Genomic DNA, 23,603 nt, shown 5'->3' with positions numbered 1-23,603 from the left:
GGTAAATTAGAGAAGAAAAGTAAATTATAATGTGTATTGTCCGTCATTAAAAGTGTCAGTAAACAGTCGTTAATTAAGCTAGGTTACCCCGAGATTATGTGACCGACTGCACTTCTGGCATGGGCAAAAATGTAGAGTGTTGCAGTTTGACAAGCGCGGCTGAATCGGCTCACACACCCCGACTAGTTGACTGGACTGAAAACATGGCTGCGGCCGAACGTGCAGCAAATTTACGGAAGTGAGGTATGTGTAATTCTTGGGCTTCAAAAGCGATTTAGAAGTGTACCTCCAATTTGGTACTTGTAGCACAGCAAATGAAAAAAACTGAATTTGGTATCCCACCAAAAAATGTCTACGACCTGCATTGTTGGCAGTACACAAATATATCGGCAAAGTTATGCGCGGAACAATCAGCTAGCTTGGCTAGCTAATATTAACCTGCTGCGGCTAGCCGTAGCTGCTAACTGGTTACCAACTGCCGTTATAGTACTTGGCTGCTATCCATGCTACTCCTGTCTGTACGCAGCAGTTGAAATGTAAACCTCGGCGAATCACAATGTTAGTAGTGATTCCCTCCCTTTATTGTGTTGTTGATGGACTTAACGTCTGGGTCAGTAGTCGAGCTAGCTAGCATGTACCCGATGGTGGTAACGTTGGTAGAGAGGCTGCATCTGAAATCGCCACGATTTCTTCTCTGCGCGGTGCGGTTAACTGGAAAACTAGCCGAGGTAACGTTAGCCAAGTTGGCTAACTAGTCGTTAACAAGAAAAAAGCATTAAAAAATGAAAGTGGCGGGGTTAGATTGTAGTGTACTTGTTAGTTTGGTGTCGTGGACAGTGTGTAAGATAATGTGAATTTCACGAGTGCAACAGTCTGCAGTTTGGTGTCTTAAGCGTTAATGTTTTATATTTAGCCCTGAGAGCTAACGGTAAATTAGTTTGCTGAGGTTAGCTCGCTAAACAGCAAGCTAGGTCAAGTAACGTTTGCTTGGAAGTTGGTCCATGCTAACGTTTACCCTGCTCGTCAGCTCCATGAACCACCTGTGTTGTTTTGCCTAAACGTGGTTCCGGAGTTTTTAACGATAAACTTTAGAGTTCACCTGACGCAAACTAGTGTTAACTTAACCGGCGGCATGTGCGGCGGCACCGTTGTCTAGTCTCGGTAGTTTAACAGCATCCTCGTGCCTCCAACTTTGTCGGTGCTGAGCTCGCGGCAGCTGATTAGCTGGGATGTGGGGGCTTGGGCGATTCTCGTCGGTATGTATACCAACACCACTTCGTGGATTTTTTGTTGCCAGTAGGCCCTATGGAAGTGTTGAACTACAGGTCAGTAACAGAGACGAACAGACCAGCACGACGGTAAAACGGCTCAAAGCTTGTTTGTTTATCATAAGACAAATTTCTCACTCTGAAACTCAGTTAGCTTAGCTGGTTTGCCAACACTAGCCTTCACACTTTGCTTGTAAGGAGAGTGTTTACTTATGTAAAGCTGAGGAGTTTACTGCTTTAAAATCTCAATGAAACCAGTGTTTGGTATATGAAGGCAAATAAGCAATTTGTAAGCCCTGGTCTGTCATGATTATAGTAATGCAATCAGCACGTGTTTATCATAACTTCATAACGCGCTTTAGAGAAGAACAGGAAGTGGTTTGATTGAAAGGTAAGTCACACGTGTTCTGTATAGGTACCTGTGTTGACTAACATATTCGGCTTTGACACTTTTAAAATCCAAGGTTAAACTGCAGCCTGTTGGCAGAAGTTGTTCTATTCCAACCTTGTTAGGATCAGTGACCATACATGGCAGTATATTGTGGTAAGACTGTAATGAACTTGCTCAAACCCTACTACTGCAAAATGAAACTAAGCACTTACTAGGTTTACCAGGAGTGTGCTGAGAAGTTCATTGAATAAGCAATGGTATGATCTTCTTTGTTTTATTCATTAGTAGTGATCACAATTTAATGTTTATATCTGACACACTAAAACGTGGCATATGTGACACTAAATTATATGTTTAGATATAGTATACAGTTTATGACTAGTTACCCACTAAAACATTTTTTTGGCTCAGTAACTTAGGACTGTTCACTGTCACTTACCCACCAATATTAGAGAGAGAGCCCCAATGAAATGATGGTCAGTGGTCTAAAGCAGTGGTTCCAAACCCTTCTTGGCTTGTGACCCCATTAAACATAGCAGTGTCTAGTTGCAACCCCTGATCAGATGCTTTGACCTTAGTGTTGACATGAGTTACATGCAGTTCAACCAAGGAGTCATTTATCTGTGTAAGATTTTTTCATTTGAAGCACTTTTAGAGGCCAGATGAAAGCATTAGATTTTTCACATAACAGATTTATCTTTTCAAGACTGGGAACCACTGGCTTAAACTATATCTAATCTAAATTTCCTAGTGTGTATACTGAGGGCAACCAGTGGTGTGATATACAGTACTGTGCAAAAAATGTAAGCACTGTAGGTAATATGAGTATGCTTCCAGAAAAAAATCAATGAATAGTTTTTATTATTTATTTTTATCAATTAAGGTCATACAAAGTGCAGTAAACAGAAAAATACTTAGTATTTGCTGCGGTCACCCTTTGCCTTTAAAATGGCAACCAGTTCTCTTCTGTATGCTTGTGCACAGTTTTTCAAAGTAGTTTGCAAGTAGATTGTTCAGAAAACAGTTCTTATGTGCATTCAGGTTGTCTTAGTGTTTTCAGTATCTTCATGTAATCCCAGACTGACTTCATGATGTTGAGATTAGGGCTCTGTGGGGGCCAAAACATCTGTTACAGGACTCTTATGTTATTCTCGTTGCTGGAGATAGCTCTTTACGACTCTGATTGTATGTTTGGAGTTGTGGTCCTGCAGCAAAATGAATTAAGAACAATCTGATGCCGCCCTGATGGCATGGTTGCATGATGGATAAGAGTGTATATTTAAAATGCCTTAATCCTTTGCACAGTACTGTATTTTTGGTGCTAATTCACTACATGCTCCACAGCCAAGGAGGTTTTTGTTAATGATTAGCCCTCCATAAAAAAAATTCTTGCATACCTACTTTGTAACAGTGTTGACTGGGGGAAAAAAGCAAGCTATCTCACACAGTCAAACTTTATGCACTCTTTGTTATACAACATTGCAGTCATTACACTTCTGTCAGGTGTGTGTTACATTAGTTTGAGCCTCTGCCTCTGTGTCCTCCAGCTTTCTGTCGACATCTATAACGTGTTTTATTGCAGCTGAATTCACAATGTAGTTCTCATGTACATTTGTTTCTGTTGTTAGACAATGGAATGAGAGTGAAATAGTGATTTAATTGAAGCCTTTAAACACTACATGTTAACAGTCATTCTAAATCTGCAGTGATAAAATTCTTAATTTATAATTGGAGCATCATCTGAAAAAATCATGATAAATCCAGGTTGACGACAACAGCTCTGCTGTGTTTTTGGATATATTGTCATTTAAATTTAACAATCACAGTTATGATTAGAGGCGACTAAACGTTGTCCTAACTTTACTGGCAAGCAGCCCCCGACCCTCACCAGGCTGGTTTAGGTCATCGTTTTGGAAAAGCTCCATTTACCTTTTACAAACTGAAACACCAAGCAGGTGTTTTCAAATTTACACGTTCCGATGCTGTTTTGGAAAAGCTCCGTTTTCTGGGGAGGAAAACAGTGTCAGTCTGAAAAGGAGGACTGAAACGGAGAGAAAAAGATGCGTTTACAAATTTAAGCAGCTTAATGTGGATGTACTTTTAGATAGGATAGTCACGTTTGCCAAGTAATCACAACTTGCTTTGTATTGTTACACGGGCACAAATCTTCCACCAGGCACCTGAATGCAACATTAGAGTTTCATTTATTAATTATTAGTTGAAGCTATGCCAATTAACAACTTGTTAATTATTGGCATAAGAAAATGTGAGCTAATTTTTCACATTGCTATTCTGCTCAACTGTAACCCTGATCATTTTGAAGTAGTGATTAGTTTTCTAGTTTTTGAGAGCAGGTCACATGAGCCAGCTTAATTAGTTTTGTCGTGGTGAGTCTAAGGGTGAGTGCTCAGTCTGAATAACCTGCCCCCTGCTCCCCCCATTGTGTTTTTCTTTCTCTCTCTTATTTTATGCATGGACAAATCACATTAGCTTTCTCAGCTGGAGTCTTTACTGGAGTGTGAGTAATATGTGCATGTGGTAATGCTTATTCCAGGTGACTATTATGTTATCTCCCTGAAGGAATATTATCAAAATGTATTTGTAGCCAGGGTAGCCTTTGGCTTTGATGTTCCTGTTTTGGCACTGTGTAGGGGAAGGGATGGATTGTCTCAGGCAACAAGGAGCTTTTAAATTAGTTTTGACAGAGGTCGTCCTACAGATTGATGTACTAGGAATTAATGTAAATGAACACCATGTCCAATGCTAATTGATGCAATAATTTCTCTTTTCAACAATGAATGTCTCATGACTATGTCTCATCTTTTGCAAAAGGACACTGAGATCATCTCCCCCTGAATGTCACTTTAGTATGACCTTTACTGCATCACATTTTTATTGTCCTCTGTTGTTAGATTTATTAGTTGGAGCCATGATCTAGAGGGTACTTCAGTGGCAAGTTTCCTGCGTTTGTCCTGATTGGGAATGTTCTCAGGAATTAGGCTATACATACATTTATTCTAGCCAGGAAAGGATTTTTTAAATCCAACTGATTTAATCTAAAAATGTCCCTTTATTTTGATTATGTGTATGTATATTATATGTATATTATGCGTATGTTTATATACACAGGGATAACTTAATTTCTATTTACTGTATATACCTAAATATATATTAATAAATTAAGGTATTAACATGGTTTATAGTTGTATATTTTCCCACTAAAATTAATTGTTTGATTTTGTATTAATTGTTCTTTATATTGATGAGTTTCATGTAATGTAATCTGTTTCTTGTTATTTGTAATAGGAAAACTACTTTGCAATTGTGTTCCTAGTATTGCATGACTGCCGGCTATGGTGTTTTTTTTACATATAGAAACAATATAATTTCTCACATTAACACATTGCTTTACATCTGCTTCACTCCATGACCTTTTTGCAGATTCAAATTACTGAGAGAAACCGGAATAAGATGACTTTTTATATGTATTTTTGTATGCGTTGATGAGTAAGCTAGCAATGTTATTCAAGTTACATTTGCATCAATACAACCTTAATGTGAATGAAGATGCCTGCATGATATGGTGAAATTATCACCGACTGTCTGACCTAGATGACATGTGATGCATGATGCATAAAGGCTGTTTATTATCAGTGAAATTGATTATTTAGTATAGAATAAGACTCACTACTTCTTAGCGTGTGCTCGCATTGGATAGTGCTGATTTTCCGGTTCACAGTGTAATTCGGTATTTTTCTTCTAATGCACAGTAATGAACCTCATCAGCGACACACAGAGCGTGTTTTGGGAGTCTTTGTTGTACCTTCAATTGTGTGAGTAAGTTAATCATGTCCTAAGCTTCTATGGTTGTCCACACTTTAAGCCTGTAGGTCTTGTGTAGCATTCTTGTTGTTGCAGCATTTCAATCTTTGTATGTTCTAATAAATTGTGGAAGGATTGCAGCCTGTTGGTCCTCTGGCACACCTGTTATACAGAGATAAACAGACTACAGTGTGTGATGACAAACCTGCAGTGTTATCTCTGCTGAATTGGATGTAAGAATTACAGTGTAGCTTCTGTGTCAGAAATCAGTCAACCAGTAAAACGTGTTTATTCTTTGTCTGACGGAATAAGCAGTGATCTCTGCCGGGTGGGTGTGGGGGGGGGGGGGGGGGGGGGGGGTAAATATACTCTCACTGAAATACGCACATTATGTATGATGACTTGTGTATTTGATGTTTTTGGTTTTAAGGTAGTTCACCTTTGTGAAATTCACCAGTTTGCCTGCTTTGGGGCTTTTCTTCTCTTAAAATGCTCAGTGCACTGTAGTCACCTTTTATCTCTTGAGTAAGCAAGCAAACACATACAGATGAGCTTCAACGCTGTGACATTTGTGAAGTGTCAAAAGAACCTGTATGATTGGTCATTTAGGCTAAATAGGAGATCTGACCTTACTGTTTCCTGTTTTGATCACCCACCTTTTAAATGTATTTCCTTTGCACAGACCTGGGATAAGACATCTAGTTTTGCTTGTGGCCAGAAGGTGTTGCTTAGCTACAATGACAGGAGAAATCAATACCCCTCTGGTGTGAGCTGAGAAATGACCTGAGCAGTATTTAACAAAGGCCTTTAGGGGAATGCTTTTGTTTGAAAAACCTTGTGTATTAATTTTTAGCTTGGCTGGCCAGTGAAACCAGTCAAACCTATAACCACTGCAATATTAATGCTACAGCATAACCCTTGAGCTGTAAATGTTTGCATGGTTCAATCATTATAATACCTTATTGAAGTGTTTGTATCTGTTTGTATGTGTTTTGCAGGTGCCCACATTCTGCTGCAGAGGAGAGAGCACCAGGATGAGGAGACTGTAGGCACCCGCCGTAGTATGGCCGCGTCCCGTTCCTCGCGCGTCACAAGGTCATCAGTGGGGCTCAATGGATTGGATGAGAACTTTTGTGGTCGAACCCTCAGGAACCGCAGCATCGCCCAGCCGGAGGAGACTTCGGTGTCTCCATTACCGAGGGCCCGCTCGCCCAAGAAGAAGCAGGACGCCAAGCAGGAGTCGAAGCAGGACGCCAAGCAGGAGTCGAAGCAGGACGCCAAGCAGGAGTCGAAGCAGGACACCAAACAGGAGAGCAAGCAGGAGTCAAAGCAGGACGCTAAACATGATACAAAGCAGGACGCTAAGCAGGACACTCAGCATGATGGCCAGCAACAGGCCTCATTGCAGGGAAAGGAAACTGACTCAAATGCTTCCACAGCTGAGGTGGAGCAATGGACCAGCTCCAGGAAGCGGGGTGTGTCCTGTTTAGAAAAAGACATTACTCCCGAGAAGCCTGAGAACTGTGATAGAGGGAAAGGGGCGCGGGATGCCTCTCCTCAAATCAAAAGGGCCAAGCGGTGCTCCCGCTCCGGAGAGTCTCAGGGACACGAAGAGCACCCTGAGCCTCAGAAACCTGAAAGTCCAGCCTCTGTCCCAGAGCCTAGCAAGGACAACAGTTGTGAAGAATTTCCCAGTCAAAACTCTGCTAATACAGCTCCTTCCTCACCTGTGCTGAGTAAAGAGGAAGGTGAGCTGACAGGAGCGAAAGTGGAGGATGGCAATGTGGAGTGTGATGGGGCACCTCATCCCCCAAATGCTCACAAAGCTTCTAATGGACTCCGAGAGAATAAAGCAGAGGACTCTAGCGCACTCACTGAAGAGTCTAGTACAGATCCCACCTCTGCCAACAACTGCCCATCGCTGCTCAATGGTAGCCAGGCGGGGGCTCCCTCATCCCCTGACCCTGCTGTGCCTTGTAGAAACTCTGTCCCTGGGCAGAAAGAGGTCTCTGGCTCAGGGGAATTGCCAGCCTCATCTGCACCAGCACTTGAGGCTGTTCCAGAGGATCCTGTCCCTGAGTTGATAGTGGCCAAGGAGCAGGAGGTAGAGGAGGTGGAAGTTGATGTGGTGGGTGAGCCTTTGTGTCTGGCCCACGAGGAGCAGGTGACAGAGAGCGAGAGTGATGCCAATGGCCGGCCACTAACACCATTGCAGGAAGCTGCTGCCTCCACCTCCTCCACAACCAACATGAACAGTAGTCCAATCAACAACAGCAACTCAGGAGAAACTACACCCCCACTAGCAACCACCCCCTCCCCCACAGAGCCAGGGTGCAACCCCTCAATATCCAGCACGCCCCCCTCTTTCACAGAGCTCTATGAACACAGATACACCCTACGGACTTCACCCAGGAGGGCTGCCACTGGTGGCAAAGCCACCTCCTCCAAGCCCAGCTCTCCTCCTAGAGACAATGGTCCCTTGAGGGAAGAGGGGGAGGTGGTGGTTGGGCTGGAGGAGGACTGTCCCATGGTGGAGGAACCTGTTCCCTCAGACTCTGTAGGCCCCTCCAGTGAGTCCTTGGATCCTGGAGACAGGCCAGGTGGCGAGGTTGGTGGGTCTTTGGATGGCAAAGAAGCAGAGAGCAACAAGGAGCTTACACAGACCCAGGCTGCTGAGGAGGAGGAGGAAGAGGAGGAGCCAGACGTTTATTACTTTGAGTCTGACCACCTGGCTCTTAAACACAATAAAGAGTATGTGGGGGCTCCTCATTTCCCCTCATCTTTTGTTGATTTAGCTCTCACACATTTTGATCACTATATTCTGTGATCATTGCATTACTTCTGGTCTGTGGTTTTGAATGGACCAGAGATGCACTTTAGTTAATGTGTATTTCTACGTGCTAAGAGCATTTGATATCCTGAAAGTGCTGAATGTCGGAAAACCTACATTTTTCTTTCTCTAAATTATTATTATTTAATCTTTTTATTCCGGCTTATGACCCCTCTTTGCAGGCTGAATATTTGAATGAGTTGTGAGCAGTCCTCTAAACCTCTTAGTTTCATTTGAAGAACTGTTAGAGGTTTGAAGAGCCAAGGTTTACACCTGCCCGTATTTCATAAGAAATGGATAAAATTAGAGGAAAGTCAGGAAAATAAATCAAAATTTATGTAGCAGAACAGTATTTCTCTTCTTTGCTGTTTGTGTTCATTATCTCATGACCCCCCAGATATATCTTGCAGCTAGAGCTGTGACTAACAGTTATTTCCTTTGTCTATTAATCTGTCATTCATTTTCTCAATTAATTGTTTAGTCTGTTAAAATGTCATAAAACAGTGAAAAATGCAGCACAAGTTCATGTATTCATGGTTGCTTGTTTTATCAAGCAAGGGAATATTTTACATTTTTTCATTAGAAATGACTGAAATGCTTAATCCATTGTTAAAAATCGATCAATTGACTTAATTGTTGCAGCTCTTCTTGCATCCTGTGCCTGTTGACAGTCTCGGCTATGATGCAGAGGATTTTTATGTTTCAACAGTTTGTATTTTATAATAATTGTAGGAGTTGAATGCAAATATAATGAAAAAAACATTATTAGCCTTTTTGGTCAGCAGACCATCTTTTCCTCTGAAAACAAATGTAAGGAAACACTGCATTGTGATATAAGTGTATCAGGGTTTTTGCACCACCAACACATAGACAGAATGTTTGTTTAATTATCCCAGTTATTTTTAGAGCCTTTTCTCAGTCATTATGGGAATATTGCTGAGCATCTAACTATAGCTCCTGTCCTTTTGTTTAGGTTCTACATGTTTCAGCATTTAATTTTCACCTTCAATCTGGTGCTCTGATTGTGTGAATTTCCTGCCAATTGTCAGATTTCCAAAGCCTGAGGAGAATGGATGTTAAAATTACTGCTCTGATTGCTTCTCTTCGCTCTCTTCTCAGGAACAAGAGTTGTTTTAGAGGAAATGGATTTCTCAGTGCAGGCTTTGTTCCTAGTTTGGTTGTCAGATGTCATGCAGGATTATGTTTATGTTAGTGGACAGGTCTCATGCTGTGCGCAGTCAGGCTCTCCTAACTGCACTGTGGCAGGTCAGCTGATTCATGATGCATCTTCATAGGAGGATGGGCGGAGCGCTTTAGGGGCTTAGAGACATCATCAGCTGAGGTCCTTCTGTCTTTGACACCAGTATTGGTGAATGTTTCAAATTTGGATAGTGGCTTTAGAATAAGATTTCACTGCGCTCGAATTACAAGGTAATTCGATCAAGTTTCTGTCACCTAGCAAGGTTTCGTTGCGCTGAGTAAGGAGACTTTCTGAAGGATCCGATCAATGCAGTGAGCAGTCATTTTTGGGGAGGCATGACTAGGCATTTTAAGGTTGCTGAGTGTGGAGAATTGACACTGACATGATTGATGATCTGTATAGAGAAAATCTTGTATTTGCACCTCACAATTTTATGGATTATATTGTGTAAATATAAAAAAAATAATCTCAGAGCCTAAATTATCAGGCATTAACAAAGGAAAACTATTGTCCCGGTCACAGCCTTTCATTTGGCACCAGTGTTTGTGAGTGGTCCTTGGGCCCAGTAGGTGGCAATGGAACACCAGGCTTGTCCCTGGACACCTGGAGGGAGTCCAGAGTGTTGAGAGGCAGAGCCAAGTTCTCCTCATTCCACTAAAACGGATTAATGCACAGATCGTCTGTTCATCTGAAGAAGTCAGCATGCTTGCTGCTTTCTCTTGCAGAGATCTTACATTTTAATCAGAATCACTCTGTAGTACAGGAAAGGTACAGCAATATTTTTTAGTGCCACTGTTGCACAGCCAGATTTACATCTTGCATTGTAGCACAGTACAAACTGATGCTGTACAAGGTCAACTGTGCCTCACATAGTGTAAAAGGCTGGTGTCTGTAACGAATCAAGGGATATGAGGTTAAAGACAGTTGACCGGTCTAAATGAAATTTTAAGTGGAGGATTTTCAAACCACCGGCAGCTATTGAATAAATTGTGTCCTGTGCATTGATTTTCATTCATGTCCTGTTAGGAAGGATTGATCCACTCTGCTCCACTGAGCACCTGCATTAGGTTATAGCCATGTAGAATGCTGTCACACTACTGTCGATTCCTCCAGCTCTGCTCACACTGTAAGGCCTCTGAGTCAGTACCACACTTAGTCATTGACAGCTCAGTTTGCAGTTCTCCTGTTGCCCCAGAGGGTGTGAGTGGAAAGGTCAGACCTCTACAGCACTGAAGACTCCTCAAGCACTGCAAAACCCAAGTGGTAGTCATGCAAAGATTTTGATATTTGCTGTGAAATCTGAGTGATGAGCATAGTTAGAGATGAGAACGGTGTTGTAGTGGTTGCACTGTGTTTTCTCCTACCAAGTAAATGTTTATTATTTACCAGCTGCAGTTCTTGATGACACTAGAAAAGCAACTGACTAAAGTTGTTAGGTATTTGCCAAAAAGGTTCATTTGAGAAGATGCATATTTTATAGCCATTGCCAAGATTTGTACTACTCAAACACCTGTAAACACTTTATAGGCAAAATAGGGGGAAAAGATTGGAGAGCCCTTCCTGTCTTGTGTAACTATTTAGGTTGTGAGCACCATGGTTGAATTATGCATAGTCTGGGTTCTAAAAGTTTGATGCACTGCAGCATTGCAAGTGTCAGGTTAAATAATGTAAGCAGTCCATTCATTCCACTCTTGTCTAAACTCACTTCCTTTCATGTCAGTTATCAGAGGCTGCTGCAGACCATCGGAGTTCTCGAGGCCCAGCGCACGCAGGCCATCCTGGACCTGGAGACATTGGCACGTCAACAGAGAGAGGCACTAGCCGATCCCATTAGCTTTGTTGAACAGCTGCAGAAACGGGTAAAAAAAAAACCCCAAAAAAAACAGACCTGTGTCCTTGATATAATAAAATGCATAAAGCTTAGAAGTGCCGGGGAGAAAAGTGTTATGTTTTGATTTACAACAAACGCCTTCGGAATGAGTTGCATAAAAAATGTTAAATACACTGTGCATGCTGGTATTTTAATAAGTTGTCACTTACTCTGCATCAACCCCTCTCTGAGACATGTAAGATCTTGATTTTGGTTTTTGCCTCAGGAATACCTTGCTTGTTGAAACGTTGCTGGAATAAATAGATTTGGTAGCTTGTAAAATGCAGGGTGCAGACTGCCATTCCTTTTCCACTGTATGAGTCTCATTCATTCAACCGGGCTGAATGTGCACACTTTCCACATTTTCTACTTGGGATTTACTACCTGACAGCTTGCACAATATGATTTCAAAACAAATCAGTAAATGAACTAATGCAGTCAAGTAAATGTGGCCACTAAATACAGTCAGAACACCTGCTGAACAAGTTAAAGCAAGTATTTGCTTAAAAAGTGGTGAAACCTTTTGTTTCATCTAAATATGAAGACAGAAGCCCTCCACAGCACACGAATGGCCATCCCTTCTCTTGAACCTAGATATTGGGATCACTTTAAAGCCCCTGCTGAAGAAGCAATTGGGAAAATTATTGATATGTGCTAACTTATGTTGAGCAATAACTGGACTCAAGTTACAAGTTTACAAAGATATCAACATTTGAGCATACCCAACAAAAGTAGAAATATCCTAATATATGAAAGTTTGTTTTGTAACATCTTTTGGTTTCTCATGTGTTGTCAAATATCTAACATTGCTGCAGTGAGTGTTACAGAAGTTATTTGTTAATTTGTTATTGGAATTGTGACGCCCTGATTCTTGTGATCTTCAGGTGAATTTGGGCTTGCCGTGTCCGCAGCGGGTTGTCCAGCTCCCTGACATTGCGTGGGAACAGTACACCTCAGGCCTTGGTGACTTTGAGAGAGAGTTCTGCGACAAGAAGCGCAAAACCAGGCGGCTAAAGCTGATCTTCGACAAAGGCACGTATAAACTTAGAAATGACAGTGAATTTCATTTAATATAGATTGGTTATTTGTCTTTATCTTGTAGGGTGTACAATACATCAAATACCAGATAAACAATTTTGTCATCTCACAGCTTTTAAAGATAATAATTCTGCTCATTCCCTCCATTTAGGTTTGCCTCTTCGACCAAAAAGTCCAGTAGAACCCAAGAAAGAGGGCGAATCCTCCACCATGTACTCCTCTCTGCCCACTAGTGATGCTCCAGAGAACGGAAGGCAAGCGCAGGTATGGCTCTGCCTCCTTACTAAAATAACCTGTACGACACACACATGCTGCTGCTGTCATCACAGTGGTGATCGTCTGCCAGTGTATCATTACATTACCATTACCGTTTCAAACTGCCATCTCAACCTCATCTCCCTTATTCTTCCTCGTAAGCATACAGCACGTGAGCACAAAAGATGGTATCTATGGAAACATGAGGGGACTGCCTCTCCCACACCTCTGATTATTATGTCTTATTCTTGGCCTCTATTATGTGTGTGTGTGTGTGTGTGTGTGTGTGTGTGTGTGTGTGTGTCTCTCTCCACACTGTATAGGCAGTAAGGTTTCACTTTTAATTGATTGTTCGGATTAGAAACGCCAAGCATTTAGCACGGAGCAAACAACTCCTTGATTATTTCTGTCTCGCTCCCTGTTTATATTGTACGAGCACATTTGCATTTCCCCGGACTACACTGTCTGAATTCTAACAGGATTTTGTTTGTCACTCAAAAGAGTTGCTGTTTTTCTGCGTTTTCCCAATGACACGTCTCGAGTCACATCTGACAGCCGGGCTTTCTCTGTCAAACTGACAGATTCAGTGTGCCAGGCAGTTCATATGCACAGAGCTCTTCAAATAGCATTTTGCCCCCCCCCTTTTTTTTTTTTCCTTTCCATGGAGTCAGTCCTTTAACATGCCTGTCACTTGTTTACTTGACAGATGATCAGGGGGAGGATTTGTCATCCAAACAAGCCTGACACATTTAACCAGCTGTGGACTGTGGAGGAACAGGTAGGATGCAAGCGTTTAAGATGTTGCACTATATTTTTTAAGACTGACATAATTTATCAGGGGAGTAGTTTAGTGTTTGGTTTCATTGCCATTAAACAACCTACACGTAACACAGAAACACCAAACAAACTATAAAGAACACATGAAATAAATAGAGAGAGAACAACCAAGTGTGTGTGGGGATTGCTTGGTGAGACTGGTATAGCAACATTTTCAGGCTCTTTGTAGATAAAATTTTTTTTTCATGAACACCACATTGATGTTATAAAAAAGGAAATCTAAAATTTACAGAACTCTAGTTTGTCCAACTATCATCATTTTGTGAAATCAGGGCTTTAAATTCTTTTTTTTTTATAAGCAGACATTTATTAATTTGTTCTACTTGCCTCATTCATGGGCTTTCTTTTGACTAGTGTCTATCTGAATACTTATGTCTTGTTGCTTAGTATTATCATTTGCACAATAAGGAAGTTTGTCCTTGCACAGTTTTCACCTGGTTATTTGTGTATTTTCCAGAAAAAACTGGAGCAGCTTCTTGTTAAGTTCCCTCCTGAGGAAGTCGAGTCCAGGAGATGGCAGAAGATTGCTGATGAGCTGGGCAATCGAACAGCAAAACAGGTGATGAAGCGAGAGAAAAAATGCGTGCACTTTACCCATTACCCATTTGGTTTAGTTAGTTACTTATTTTCTGGTCAGATTTTTGGAAAGAATTCACTTTAAAGAAGCAACAAACTTCATGATGACCTACACTTGAAAGAACTGCCTTGGCTGATTGTTTGAAAAGTGTGTCTTTGCTATGGCAACAGAATGTTAAATTGAGTATACATGGACTTATATGATAACTGCAGCCCCTGCAAGTACCTGAATGATGTGTGTGTGTGTGTGTGTGTGTGTGTGTGTGTGTGTGTGTGTGTGTGTGCGCGTGTGCGCGTGAGCGCGTGCGTGTGTGTGACCTCAGTTGCTTCAAGCGACTGTTCCTCAGTTGGAAATAATTAACGTAGAAATTTTCCTATTAAAACTTTCCAGGTTGCCAGTAGGGTTCAAAAGTACTTCATCAAACTGACAAAAGCTGGTATCCCTGTGCCTGGAAGAACACCCAACCTGTGCATGTACACTAAAAAGGTAATTCTTAACTCATTAAATACAAAACCCTTGACCATATTAAAACAAATTGTTGTCTTAATGAATGTAAGGTGTCTTGAAGTAAGGACTGGGCAATTAATTCAGTATTGACACATCTGTTAAATGGTGTTGTGATGTTTTGAGTGTGGTTTTGAGTAGAGCTTGATTTATTTTGGATATATGAGAAAAGCCGTGATAAGATAAAAAAAAAAAAAAAAACAGCTAATGATATCGGCCAAGCCTTGTACAGATTGGTGACAAATTAACGGAAAAATCAACATTAAGTGTCTCAGTAATGTGTCGGGCCACCATGTGCCACCAGAACAGCTGCAGTGCTCCTCGGTATTGATTCTCCAAGTCTCTGAAGTCTACTGCAGTGTTTTAATGGTGGCGGTGGAGAGTTTTAACACGCCGGTCTAAAATCTCCCATAGTTGTTCAACCGTGAAGGCCATGGCATACGATTCACATCATTTTCACACTCATCAAACCATTCAGTGAGCCCTCATGCCCTATGGATGGGAGCGTTGTCATCCTGTTTTATCATTTTACAAAATAAATGACACTAAGCAAATTGTAATGTGCATTTCAACAGTTATTTTAGCAAGTTTTGTTTGACATGAAGAATTTTGTGAACTATAATATTTAACAGCAGAACACAGTTCATTGTACTGATCATCATATGTGGTGCATCCTGATGTATATTGATATTGGAAAAGCATACTTTTTAATATCACGATACTGATTTGACCTATATTGCCCAGTACATGTTTAAGGGGACGTTTAAAATGATTTCCTTCTGTAACCCATTTGTTCTCCAGGCATCCAGTAAGAGGCAGCACCACCTTAACAAGCACCTGTACCGGCCGTCCACCTTCTTGACCTCCTATGAGCCTCCGGTCTACATGGATGAAGATGATGAGCGCTCAGCGTATTACAGCAGCGTGCAGGACCCCTCTGCTGATGACTCGGTCAGTCCTCTGTCACATCTGAGAACATCAATTACTGAAGGCCACAAAGCTTTTGTCTTTATATTTAAGTATACTTGTGTTTGCACACACACACACACACACACACACAATCTTGTAACAGAGCTCATTCACCTCGTTCGTGCCACCGATCACCGACCAGACTGTGGTACTTTGCTGCTTAATTAAGCTAATCACAAGCTCACATGTCCTCTTCTCTGTCACCATCCACAGTCGTACCCTCTCCTCCTTATGTAAGAAGTGGCCTGTATGATAAAGACTGGTAAAAGCTACATGTTATTTTCCTTTGGGAGCTTGTTTTATACCTGACCAGTTCATTTAAATCCATTTCAGAGAGGGCAAAATGCTCCCTGCCTTGTCTCTTACATCTGTATCATATGATAGACTGTCCCTCCGCCTCCTAACTCCACTTTAACACCTTTGGATGAAATGATGCATTTGGCCCTTAATCATGCTCGTTTCTACTAAACCCCCCCCCAGTGTGTGCTGTTGAAAACTGCTCAATCAGAGCAGGGGGCCTGGCCAGCCTCGCCTCTTTTTCCATTTGAACTCTGCGACTCCTGACGCTCGCCGTTATCCAAGCGCTGACATTTTCTTTCTCCCCCTTTGATGGCAGTAACCTTTAAGTAAAACCAGGTTGCTGTGTCCTGCTGAGAACACAGGCTGCCGGCTCCACCGGCGCGTTAACAAAACCTCTGACACCGCCGATATGATGTAAAGTCACAAAGATGTTGCCAGCATGGGCCACAATAATTTCTCACTTCACCAGGTTGTCCTTTACTTTGGCTGTGTTTGCAGGTTGCACTGAAAGTCTTCTCAGGGCAAGTGCATCGGCAGCTTTGCAGGTCTTTCACAAAGCCATTCCTGGTCAAGACCTGGGAGTTTTGTTGACAATAAAATGTTGCACATTGCCCCTATTTTCATGTCTCAAGTGTTTTTTCCCCTCTCTATAAGAGGGTGAGATATCAGACATTCAGTGTCTTTGTGAAGGACATTGATGTTTTCACTTGTGTACTTTGAGCCGAAAGACGACCTCTGCTCACGACAGACACCACAACAATGCAGCTCAGACAGAAGAAAACCAATACTGATGTTCATGGATATGTTGCGTACTAAAATTAGACCGATCAATATTGTCAGCAAAATTGTTTGTGGGTTATAAAAGATCTAGAGAATATCATTATCAGATTGGGTCGCTGGAGTCATGTAGAGATGTTTTGTTTGTGTGCATGTCCTGATGCCCATCACTCACGTCCTCTGTCTCCTCTCTCTCTCTCTCTCTCTTTCTCCTTGCATGTTTATGTATGTGTGTGTTTGCTTGCTTTCCTGGACTCCCAGGACGAGGAGAGTGTACCTGTGGAGTTGAGAAATTTGCCAGAATACAAAGAGCTTTTGGAGCTGAAGCGACTGAAAAAACAGAAGCTCCAGGAGATCCAGGAGGATAAGGTCGGGGTGCGGCACGTAGGCTACAAGGTGAAGACTGCATATTTCTGTACATCATGAAGACAAAATTAAAGCCAGGCTTCTGCATATACAAATGTCCTCAGTGTATGAGGGGAGGTGAAATCACAACCTTGAGTGAGAGGGATTGTAAGCTGGTCAACAAGGCCAGAGATTGTGGGCACATTTGCATAGTATACACCAGTTCTCTATGAGCATGTATCATATTCACACTGTACAAAAAACAATACAAATATATTTGAAGAGGACAGAATTCATATTAGAAATGGTTTGAGAGTGTCATGTTGATAGACTATTGTCCCCCCAATGAAAATACAGAAGGCTGAATTAAGCCACTGAATCAGTGAAAATACATATTTGACTCAATTATGACATTTTCCAGTTTGAAATTGGCAACATAGGACAGAAGTCATTGCTTGTTTGACGTTAGCAATAGCAACATTACCGAACAGAATAGTATTTAATTTTTTAACTTTCTCCGTATCTGTATTTCTACTGTTGCTATAGTGTTCCCTTATTTGAATTGAGGATGTGAGGGTAGAGGGGTTCATATGCTGTAGAGATTGTAAAGCTGTTTTGGTTTGGGCTAAAAAATAAATCTGACTTGACTTGGTGTCCTGCCCAGGCCACATGGTCTTATTACCACAAAATACAGATCCACAGATTCAAAATGATTTAAAAACAGAATATTTCAGCTACCATGACAGAAATGTTCTTTTGTGATGGATACGGTGTTTTCTTTCTTAGTTGCCAGGCATTTCCTGCAATTCTTACCAAAAGAAAAATCATATACTCAACATATTACCTTCAGACAACAGAAACAAATCAATGGTTCTTTTTATTTTTATATTTTTAAAATAAATGATTCCTCCAGTTGCTGTACATGGGACAAAAGCAAACCAAACAAAAAGAAATTAATCAACACCAAGGTCACAAAGAACACATACACTGCTCTTCATAAATACCTTTATATTTGCCTGCCTTACTTGCCTGCAGTAGGGTATTGCTTCTTAACTGAGTTCACAGGGACCTCTGCCTTATCTGTAAATTACACTTTATATGTGCTTCACTGTAGCAGTCTTCTTTGATTCAAACATATTTTTCTGAGCTTTGGCTTATTGTTCCTTATTGTGTTCTGAAGATGTGTGTGTGTGTTTGTGTGTGTGCTTGTTTTCAGTGTGATGTCTGTGGCATGGAGCCAATCCAGGGAGTGCGGTGGCACTGTCAGGACTGTCCGCAAGACAACTCGGTTGATTTCTGCTCCAACTGCTCCGACTGGTGAGACCATCCACCTCTGTCATGAACTCATGGAGAGCGTGGGCCAAAATGATGATGACATTAATTTGTCTACCATCAAATTTTCGATCTCCATAGAGTTTATACACTGTTGGCTATCCCTTTAAGATCGGGGATGTGTCAGGCCATTATAGGCAATGTTATAAATGAAAGGGCATGACTGCTTTATGGCAGTAATGCATCTTTATGAGATTTGCATCAAACTGGATTAGTCAAACAAGCCTGTCTGGTTATTTTATCCATTTTTAATTAAATTTTCCAGAAACTTAAATATTATGATACATATCAATATTGTGAATTGTCTTGTTTACTTATATTAAGGGCCTTTATATCTTAAGTTTGTTCTGCTTATATAGCATTTTGTTTAAGACTGTGTTAACAAAATATCCTAGGAATTTACAGACACATACATAATCTTTTTTTTTCAAAAATTCAGAGGAATGTTTCCAGGAAATTAGCTGAAAAATGCGGGACCCATGAAATAAAACGTTACCAGAAAATAATTTGTAGCTTTATTTCTTACAATCTAATGTGTTAAAAATGCATAAAATGTAATAATCATATCTTTTTTAAAGGCGTATAGATAGTAAAACATGTCATGGTCAGAAGGTATTGATTTTGAGTTAGAACCCGAAGTGACAGTTGAAATAAAATTGTTTAGGCGATTTTCTTACGTTTCGCTTAATTTTGCCTTCAACATGAGATCGTTAGACCGCCAAGACGTTGGTTCTTACATGACTAATGTTTTTCCTCTTTTCCCCTCTCATGTTCCAGTTTGTTCAAGACAGAGACCCACAAGCCTAACCACCACTTGGAACCAGTGTACCAGCCAGAAACCTTTCTGGACAGGGACTACTGCCTGCCGCAAAGCACAGGCTACAACTACCTGGACCCTAACTACTTCCCAGCCAACAGATGACAGGGTACCAGACGCCCCTAGCTCCAGGCTCTCTCCACATATCCCACAGGCCACTCTGTGCATGGCTCCATCCTCCAAGTCCAAGATAACCGCTTAACCCGCCGCCAGGCAGGAAGGCCAGCAGGCAGGCAGACAGCCAGGGGCCTCAGAGCAGACCACAGTGCTGCTGGTGGGGGGCTGTTGGTAAACTGGCCTCCCTGACTCGAGCAGAGGGCGGCCATGTTGGTTCCTCAGAACAAGGGGGCCCCGCTCCACCTCAGCCAGGTTAATCAACGGATCTGTGATTTGAAACGATACACTATTTTTAAAAACAAAAAAAAAAACAAAAAAAAAACGAAGGCACACCGACATTCCCGAGCTCTGTGACTCCAGGAGGGCGGTTCATGTTTCCCTCTTCCCGTCATCGCCCTCCAGTTACCTCCCTGTGCTGCTTCGAAACTGGAGAATTGACGATAAGTCTGGTGAATGGAGATGTGTGGTCGACGAGTGTGTCATAGTGGACTGTGAAGTCATCAACTGAGATACACACAGGTGGTTTGTATGTGTGTATGTGGTCTCCGTGTTATGCAAGAGTGGAAAATGTTCTAGCTAGGTATCAGTAGATTGAGTATTTATGAGTCGCAGCTTCCCCAGCGGGAGTCGGGGGGGCTGCTGTGAGAGATGTTAGACGGACACCGAGGTCGAGGTCGGTGTGTTTATGGCTGCAGACTGTAGGAAGTTCTGCTGATCCACATGACGTTCTGCAGACAGACCTGTACGTGTTCAACGGATTGTGCGCCATGTTTCAACATGGAGCCGTCACTACCACTGTCACACAACGCTGCTCTCTACCCCCCTCACCTTTCAAACAAACACACACACACAGACACAGACACACACAGATGCACACTTTCATCTCTATTTCCTTTCCCTTTGCTCTCTTCACTAAAACATGTCTAGCAAGGAAGCACTACAAGCATGGAGAGCAAATGTTTTTGAAGGCAGGCGAATGGGAACGTATGGGGAAAAATACAGAAGACTGTTTTTGTTTTTCTTTTCTTTTCTCTTCTCCTCCCCCAATGTGTGCCGTTGTTGATCATGTTGAGTGTACAAGTATATGGTGAAAAGTAGCCAGTGCTAGTTGCTGTGTGCCATTTTTAAAAAGAAATATTTTTTTGTTTTTGGGGAATTCCACCTCTAAACCTGGCCACAACTCCCTTTCTGTGTGGCACCATCGACCCACATTATCCTACATTATTGATCCAGTCATCATGCCTCTAGACCTTCTTTAATTTTGCAGTCCACTTTAAAAAGGTCCATTTAAAAGATTGTATTTTTATTAATCTATTTAAAAAAAAAAAAAAAAGGAATTGAGGTAGTGGTTGGTGCCTCCACTGTGGAACAACCCACACAATTTTATACACATAGATTTTGTTGTGCTTGAGTAGACACCATTTTGTATGGTTTTCGTCTCCTTCCCTTACCTCCTTTGCCCTGCTTCAATATCTGTGTATAACAGTCTGTTCTTATGTAAAAAAAACAAAAAAAAAAAAAACAAAACAAAAAAAAAAATGTAAAAAAAAAAAAAAAAAAATGCTAGAGGAGAATCGTGGAAATAAAAGTATGTGAAAATAGTGTTTCTACATATGTGGTTCCTGAAGTATTATTATTATTATTATTCCTCAAAGTCACTTCAAGTTTGACATGGTTTAGCAGTACAAAGCTGCAAATATCAGTCAACCTAGTGTATAGCTGAGTAATAATTTGCTTGTTCCAGCCCCTGAAATGTGAGCGTTTGCTGCTTTTCTCTGCATCTTATTATTGTAAACTGAACATCTTTGGCTTTGGTCGAGCAAAACAAAACCTGGGACCCGGGACCCGGGACTCGGAAACTGTGTTGACATTCTGTCAATATTCCAGTTTTGTATTATTTTTCAATTACAATATCAACCAAAGATAATTTGATAATGTTAAATACGACTGTAACTAACAATTGTTTTTATTGTTTTATATGTTGATTATTTTCTCTTATTTGATTAGTCCTTTGGTCAGAAAATTACAATCCCAGTTTCATAAAGCCCATATTGATGTCTTCAAATCGAAAAATCTTAAATTTGTGATAAAGTGATTCTTTATTTCCCTTATTTTGTCCAACAAACTGAAATCCAAATATACTAAACCACAAAGTAATGAACAGTAGGTAATTGACATTAACATTACATTTTTGGCTGTTTTTGCTTGATAAGTGATAAATGATAATCAGATCGAGTAATTTCTGTTTCTCAACTAATCAATCAGTATTTCCAATAATCTACTTTAGACAATAACATAAGATGATACATAAGTGCTGTAAAATTGAATCAAGATGTATAGTGACTATTTACGATTCATATATGATCAAAGTATAAGTGACCTCACAGAAACTCCATTTTATGCTTCTGTAATTTCGATATCTGTGCAGAGAGAGATTGACAGACAGGAGGTTTTGATCCCACACGCCTGTCAATAAGACTTTCTGCTGTACGAGAGTTTTTGTAGTAAAAGAAAATGGCAGGATACATTGATAATGTCGCTTCCCAGAACGACATCAGACTGCTTACCTTTCATCAGCAGAGAAGCACGATGAGCGACAGCTAATTTATCACCTCTTCTACCTGTTAAAGTGCTTCGGTGGTGTAAGTGTAAAAGTTTTTTTTATAGATTGAAAGCAATTTATAAACGTCCAGGTGTTGTCAGGAAGATGTGAAAAAGTCACATTTTTTTTTATTTCCTTTGTTCTTTCCATTTATGCTCCCAACATGTTCCTCGTGACCATCAGCGTGCACTACAAACACTCCCTGACACACTGAGCGCTGCAGCTAAAGGGCATTTTACTGATGTTTGATCCACATATTGTATCGGCTTAAAGATGGACACACGCAATCATCTTTTTGTCTTTTTATTATATTTTAAGTGGGAAGCTAAACTCTTCTCCTTTGGTCACCTTTCATGTAATTTCAGCATTTTTGTTGTCAGCTTCTCACCAGCAGATGGGGCTATCAGATAAGCTGTGATCATCTCCACACACACACACAAAACACCAAAGCACACACTCCAGAAATCCTCCATTTACCAAATACACTGTCTTTATTTGAATGTTAAATACCAGACTTGAACAAGCACTTGTACGATGAGCTTGGAAACATACAAATGCAATATTCTTTTAACACTCTGCTTTTTATTTAATGCACAAAAGGCAGTTAAGCTTGATTGTAATTCTTGCATGCTTGTTACAATGTAAAGCATGTTGCTGTGCATGAGAGCATGAACACATGCTGACATTTTCACTTTCTGACATGGCGGGAACCCTCTCTGAGCTCCTCCAGGTGGGGGGTGGCGGGATGGGGATGGGAGAGATATTTCACATTCAACTGGAAACACGCTCTCAGTCACAGCAGGGAATGCTATTTTCTCTGTACATTTATTTGCCTCAATCTGGCAGTTGGCAGCATATATTGAGGTTGATGTGAGAGAGAAAGAGAGAGAAAGAGAGAGAGACAATGCAAGAAGATGAAGCAGAACAGCCAGGTGCTTCGTCAGTGTCAAAAGCAGAGCGAGGTTTCACTGATTGCTGGGAATGTTTCAAAACATCAGGTGGGACATGCATACCACTGGAGTTCATGAGCATATGTCTGGTGCAGGTGTGAGGTCATGTGGGCGCGTCTCCTCGGAGTGAGTGCGAGGGGGGGGGGGGGGGGGGGGGGTGAGAAAGGTCTTCACCTCCTGGGCAGCTGAGTTGAGTGTGTGTGGGGGGGGGGGGGGGTTTAGGGAATGGTAGAGATCAGAATGTGGGAGCGGACTCCATCGCCTGGCAGATCTGGGCAAACGCCTCATCCGGAGACTTCTCAGCATCAATCTGCAGACGGAGACAAAGTGGCTGAGACGAGGCCTTTCAAAAGCCATCAGTGTCTTCACATGCGGCCGAGGACAGCAGTCTGCTGCAAAGCAACTCCTGCGAGCTCACTGCAGACTGATGACCTCAATACGTGTTGTGGCATTTAACCCCCACACCCTCCACCTTCCACACATACACACACACACACACACACACACAAACACAAACCACCTGATGTGGCATTTAAATGTTCAAACAGCTCATTTTAAAGTGACAGCCACCCCCAACCAGACACTGTGATTATCTGCCGACCCTCATGTGGGTGGAAACGTCAGCGAGGTGAGCAGAGTCGCCAAAAGCACCGCGAGTTAGACTCACATCCCAGCCTTCTCTACATGACTGACATTCAAGGCGAAATAGTATCTGGTGTGAAGATGGGTGGAAATGACATAGTTGTTTAATTTGATTGTTGTCAGCTTTAAACAATGATGTGTCTTAAATAACAATCAGAT

The 23,603-nt window shown here is 41.5% G+C and overlaps 2 protein-coding genes across 5 annotated transcripts in view; one reads left to right on the top strand and one right to left on the bottom strand.

Moving 5' to 3' along the window:
• Positions 1-142: 142 nt before the first annotated feature.
• On the top strand, positions 143-20,854 carry zzz3 (zinc finger, ZZ-type containing 3). Of its 4 annotated transcripts, none has more exons than XM_056392042.1 (12): positions 143-243; positions 6,480-8,232; positions 11,233-11,371; positions 12,267-12,414; positions 12,572-12,684; positions 13,382-13,453; positions 13,970-14,071; positions 14,480-14,575; positions 15,395-15,544; positions 16,901-17,035; positions 18,201-18,301; positions 19,094-20,854. In XM_056392042.1, exons 2-12 carry the CDS (start codon positions 6,545-6,547, stop codon positions 19,236-19,238), a joined length of 2,889 nt encoding a protein of 962 aa, XP_056248017.1. In that variant the 5' UTR covers positions 143-243; positions 6,480-6,544; the 3' UTR covers positions 19,239-20,854. The 4 variants fall into 4 exon arrangements, with proteins under 4 accessions (XP_056248017.1, XP_056248019.1, XP_056248020.1 ...); XM_056392044.1 differs by lacking the exon at positions 143-243 and adding an exon at positions 497-558; XM_056392045.1 differs by lacking the exon at positions 143-243 and adding an exon at positions 622-728.
• A 1,466-nt stretch (positions 20,855-22,320) lies between these two features.
• The window catches only part of ak5 (adenylate kinase 5), a 75,815-nt gene continuing 74,532 nt past the window's right edge, over positions 22,321-23,603 (bottom strand). Inside the window, exon 14 of the mRNA XM_056392050.1 lies at positions 22,321-23,112. Within this exon, the coding sequence (XP_056248025.1) occupies positions 23,038-23,112 (75 nt within the window). The 3' untranslated portion in view covers positions 22,321-23,037. The remainder of the gene's footprint in view (positions 23,113-23,603) is intronic.

Source organism: Seriola aureovittata, chromosome 12, assembly GCF_021018895.1.
Source record: "Seriola aureovittata isolate HTS-2021-v1 ecotype China chromosome 12, ASM2101889v1, whole genome shotgun sequence".
NCBI classification, from domain to species: Eukaryota; Metazoa; Chordata; class Actinopteri; order Carangiformes; family Carangidae; genus Seriola; species Seriola aureovittata.
This window is presented reverse-complemented; position numbering and strand designations above follow the sequence as displayed.

Bases quoted from the DNA above. Each gene is read 5' to 3' on its own strand.
- zzz3 (XM_056392042.1), top strand. From the start codon at position 6,545: ATGGCCGCGTCCCGTTCCTCGCGCGTCACAAGGTCATCAGTGGGGCTC. The intron at 12,685-13,381 runs GTATGGCTCTGC...TTTACTTGACAG, and splicing joins AGAACGGAAGGCAAGCGCAG to ATGATCAGGGGGAGGATTTG. The intron at 15,545-16,900 runs GTCAGTCCTCTG...CTGGACTCCCAG, and splicing joins ACCCCTCTGCTGATGACTCG to GACGAGGAGAGTGTACCTGT.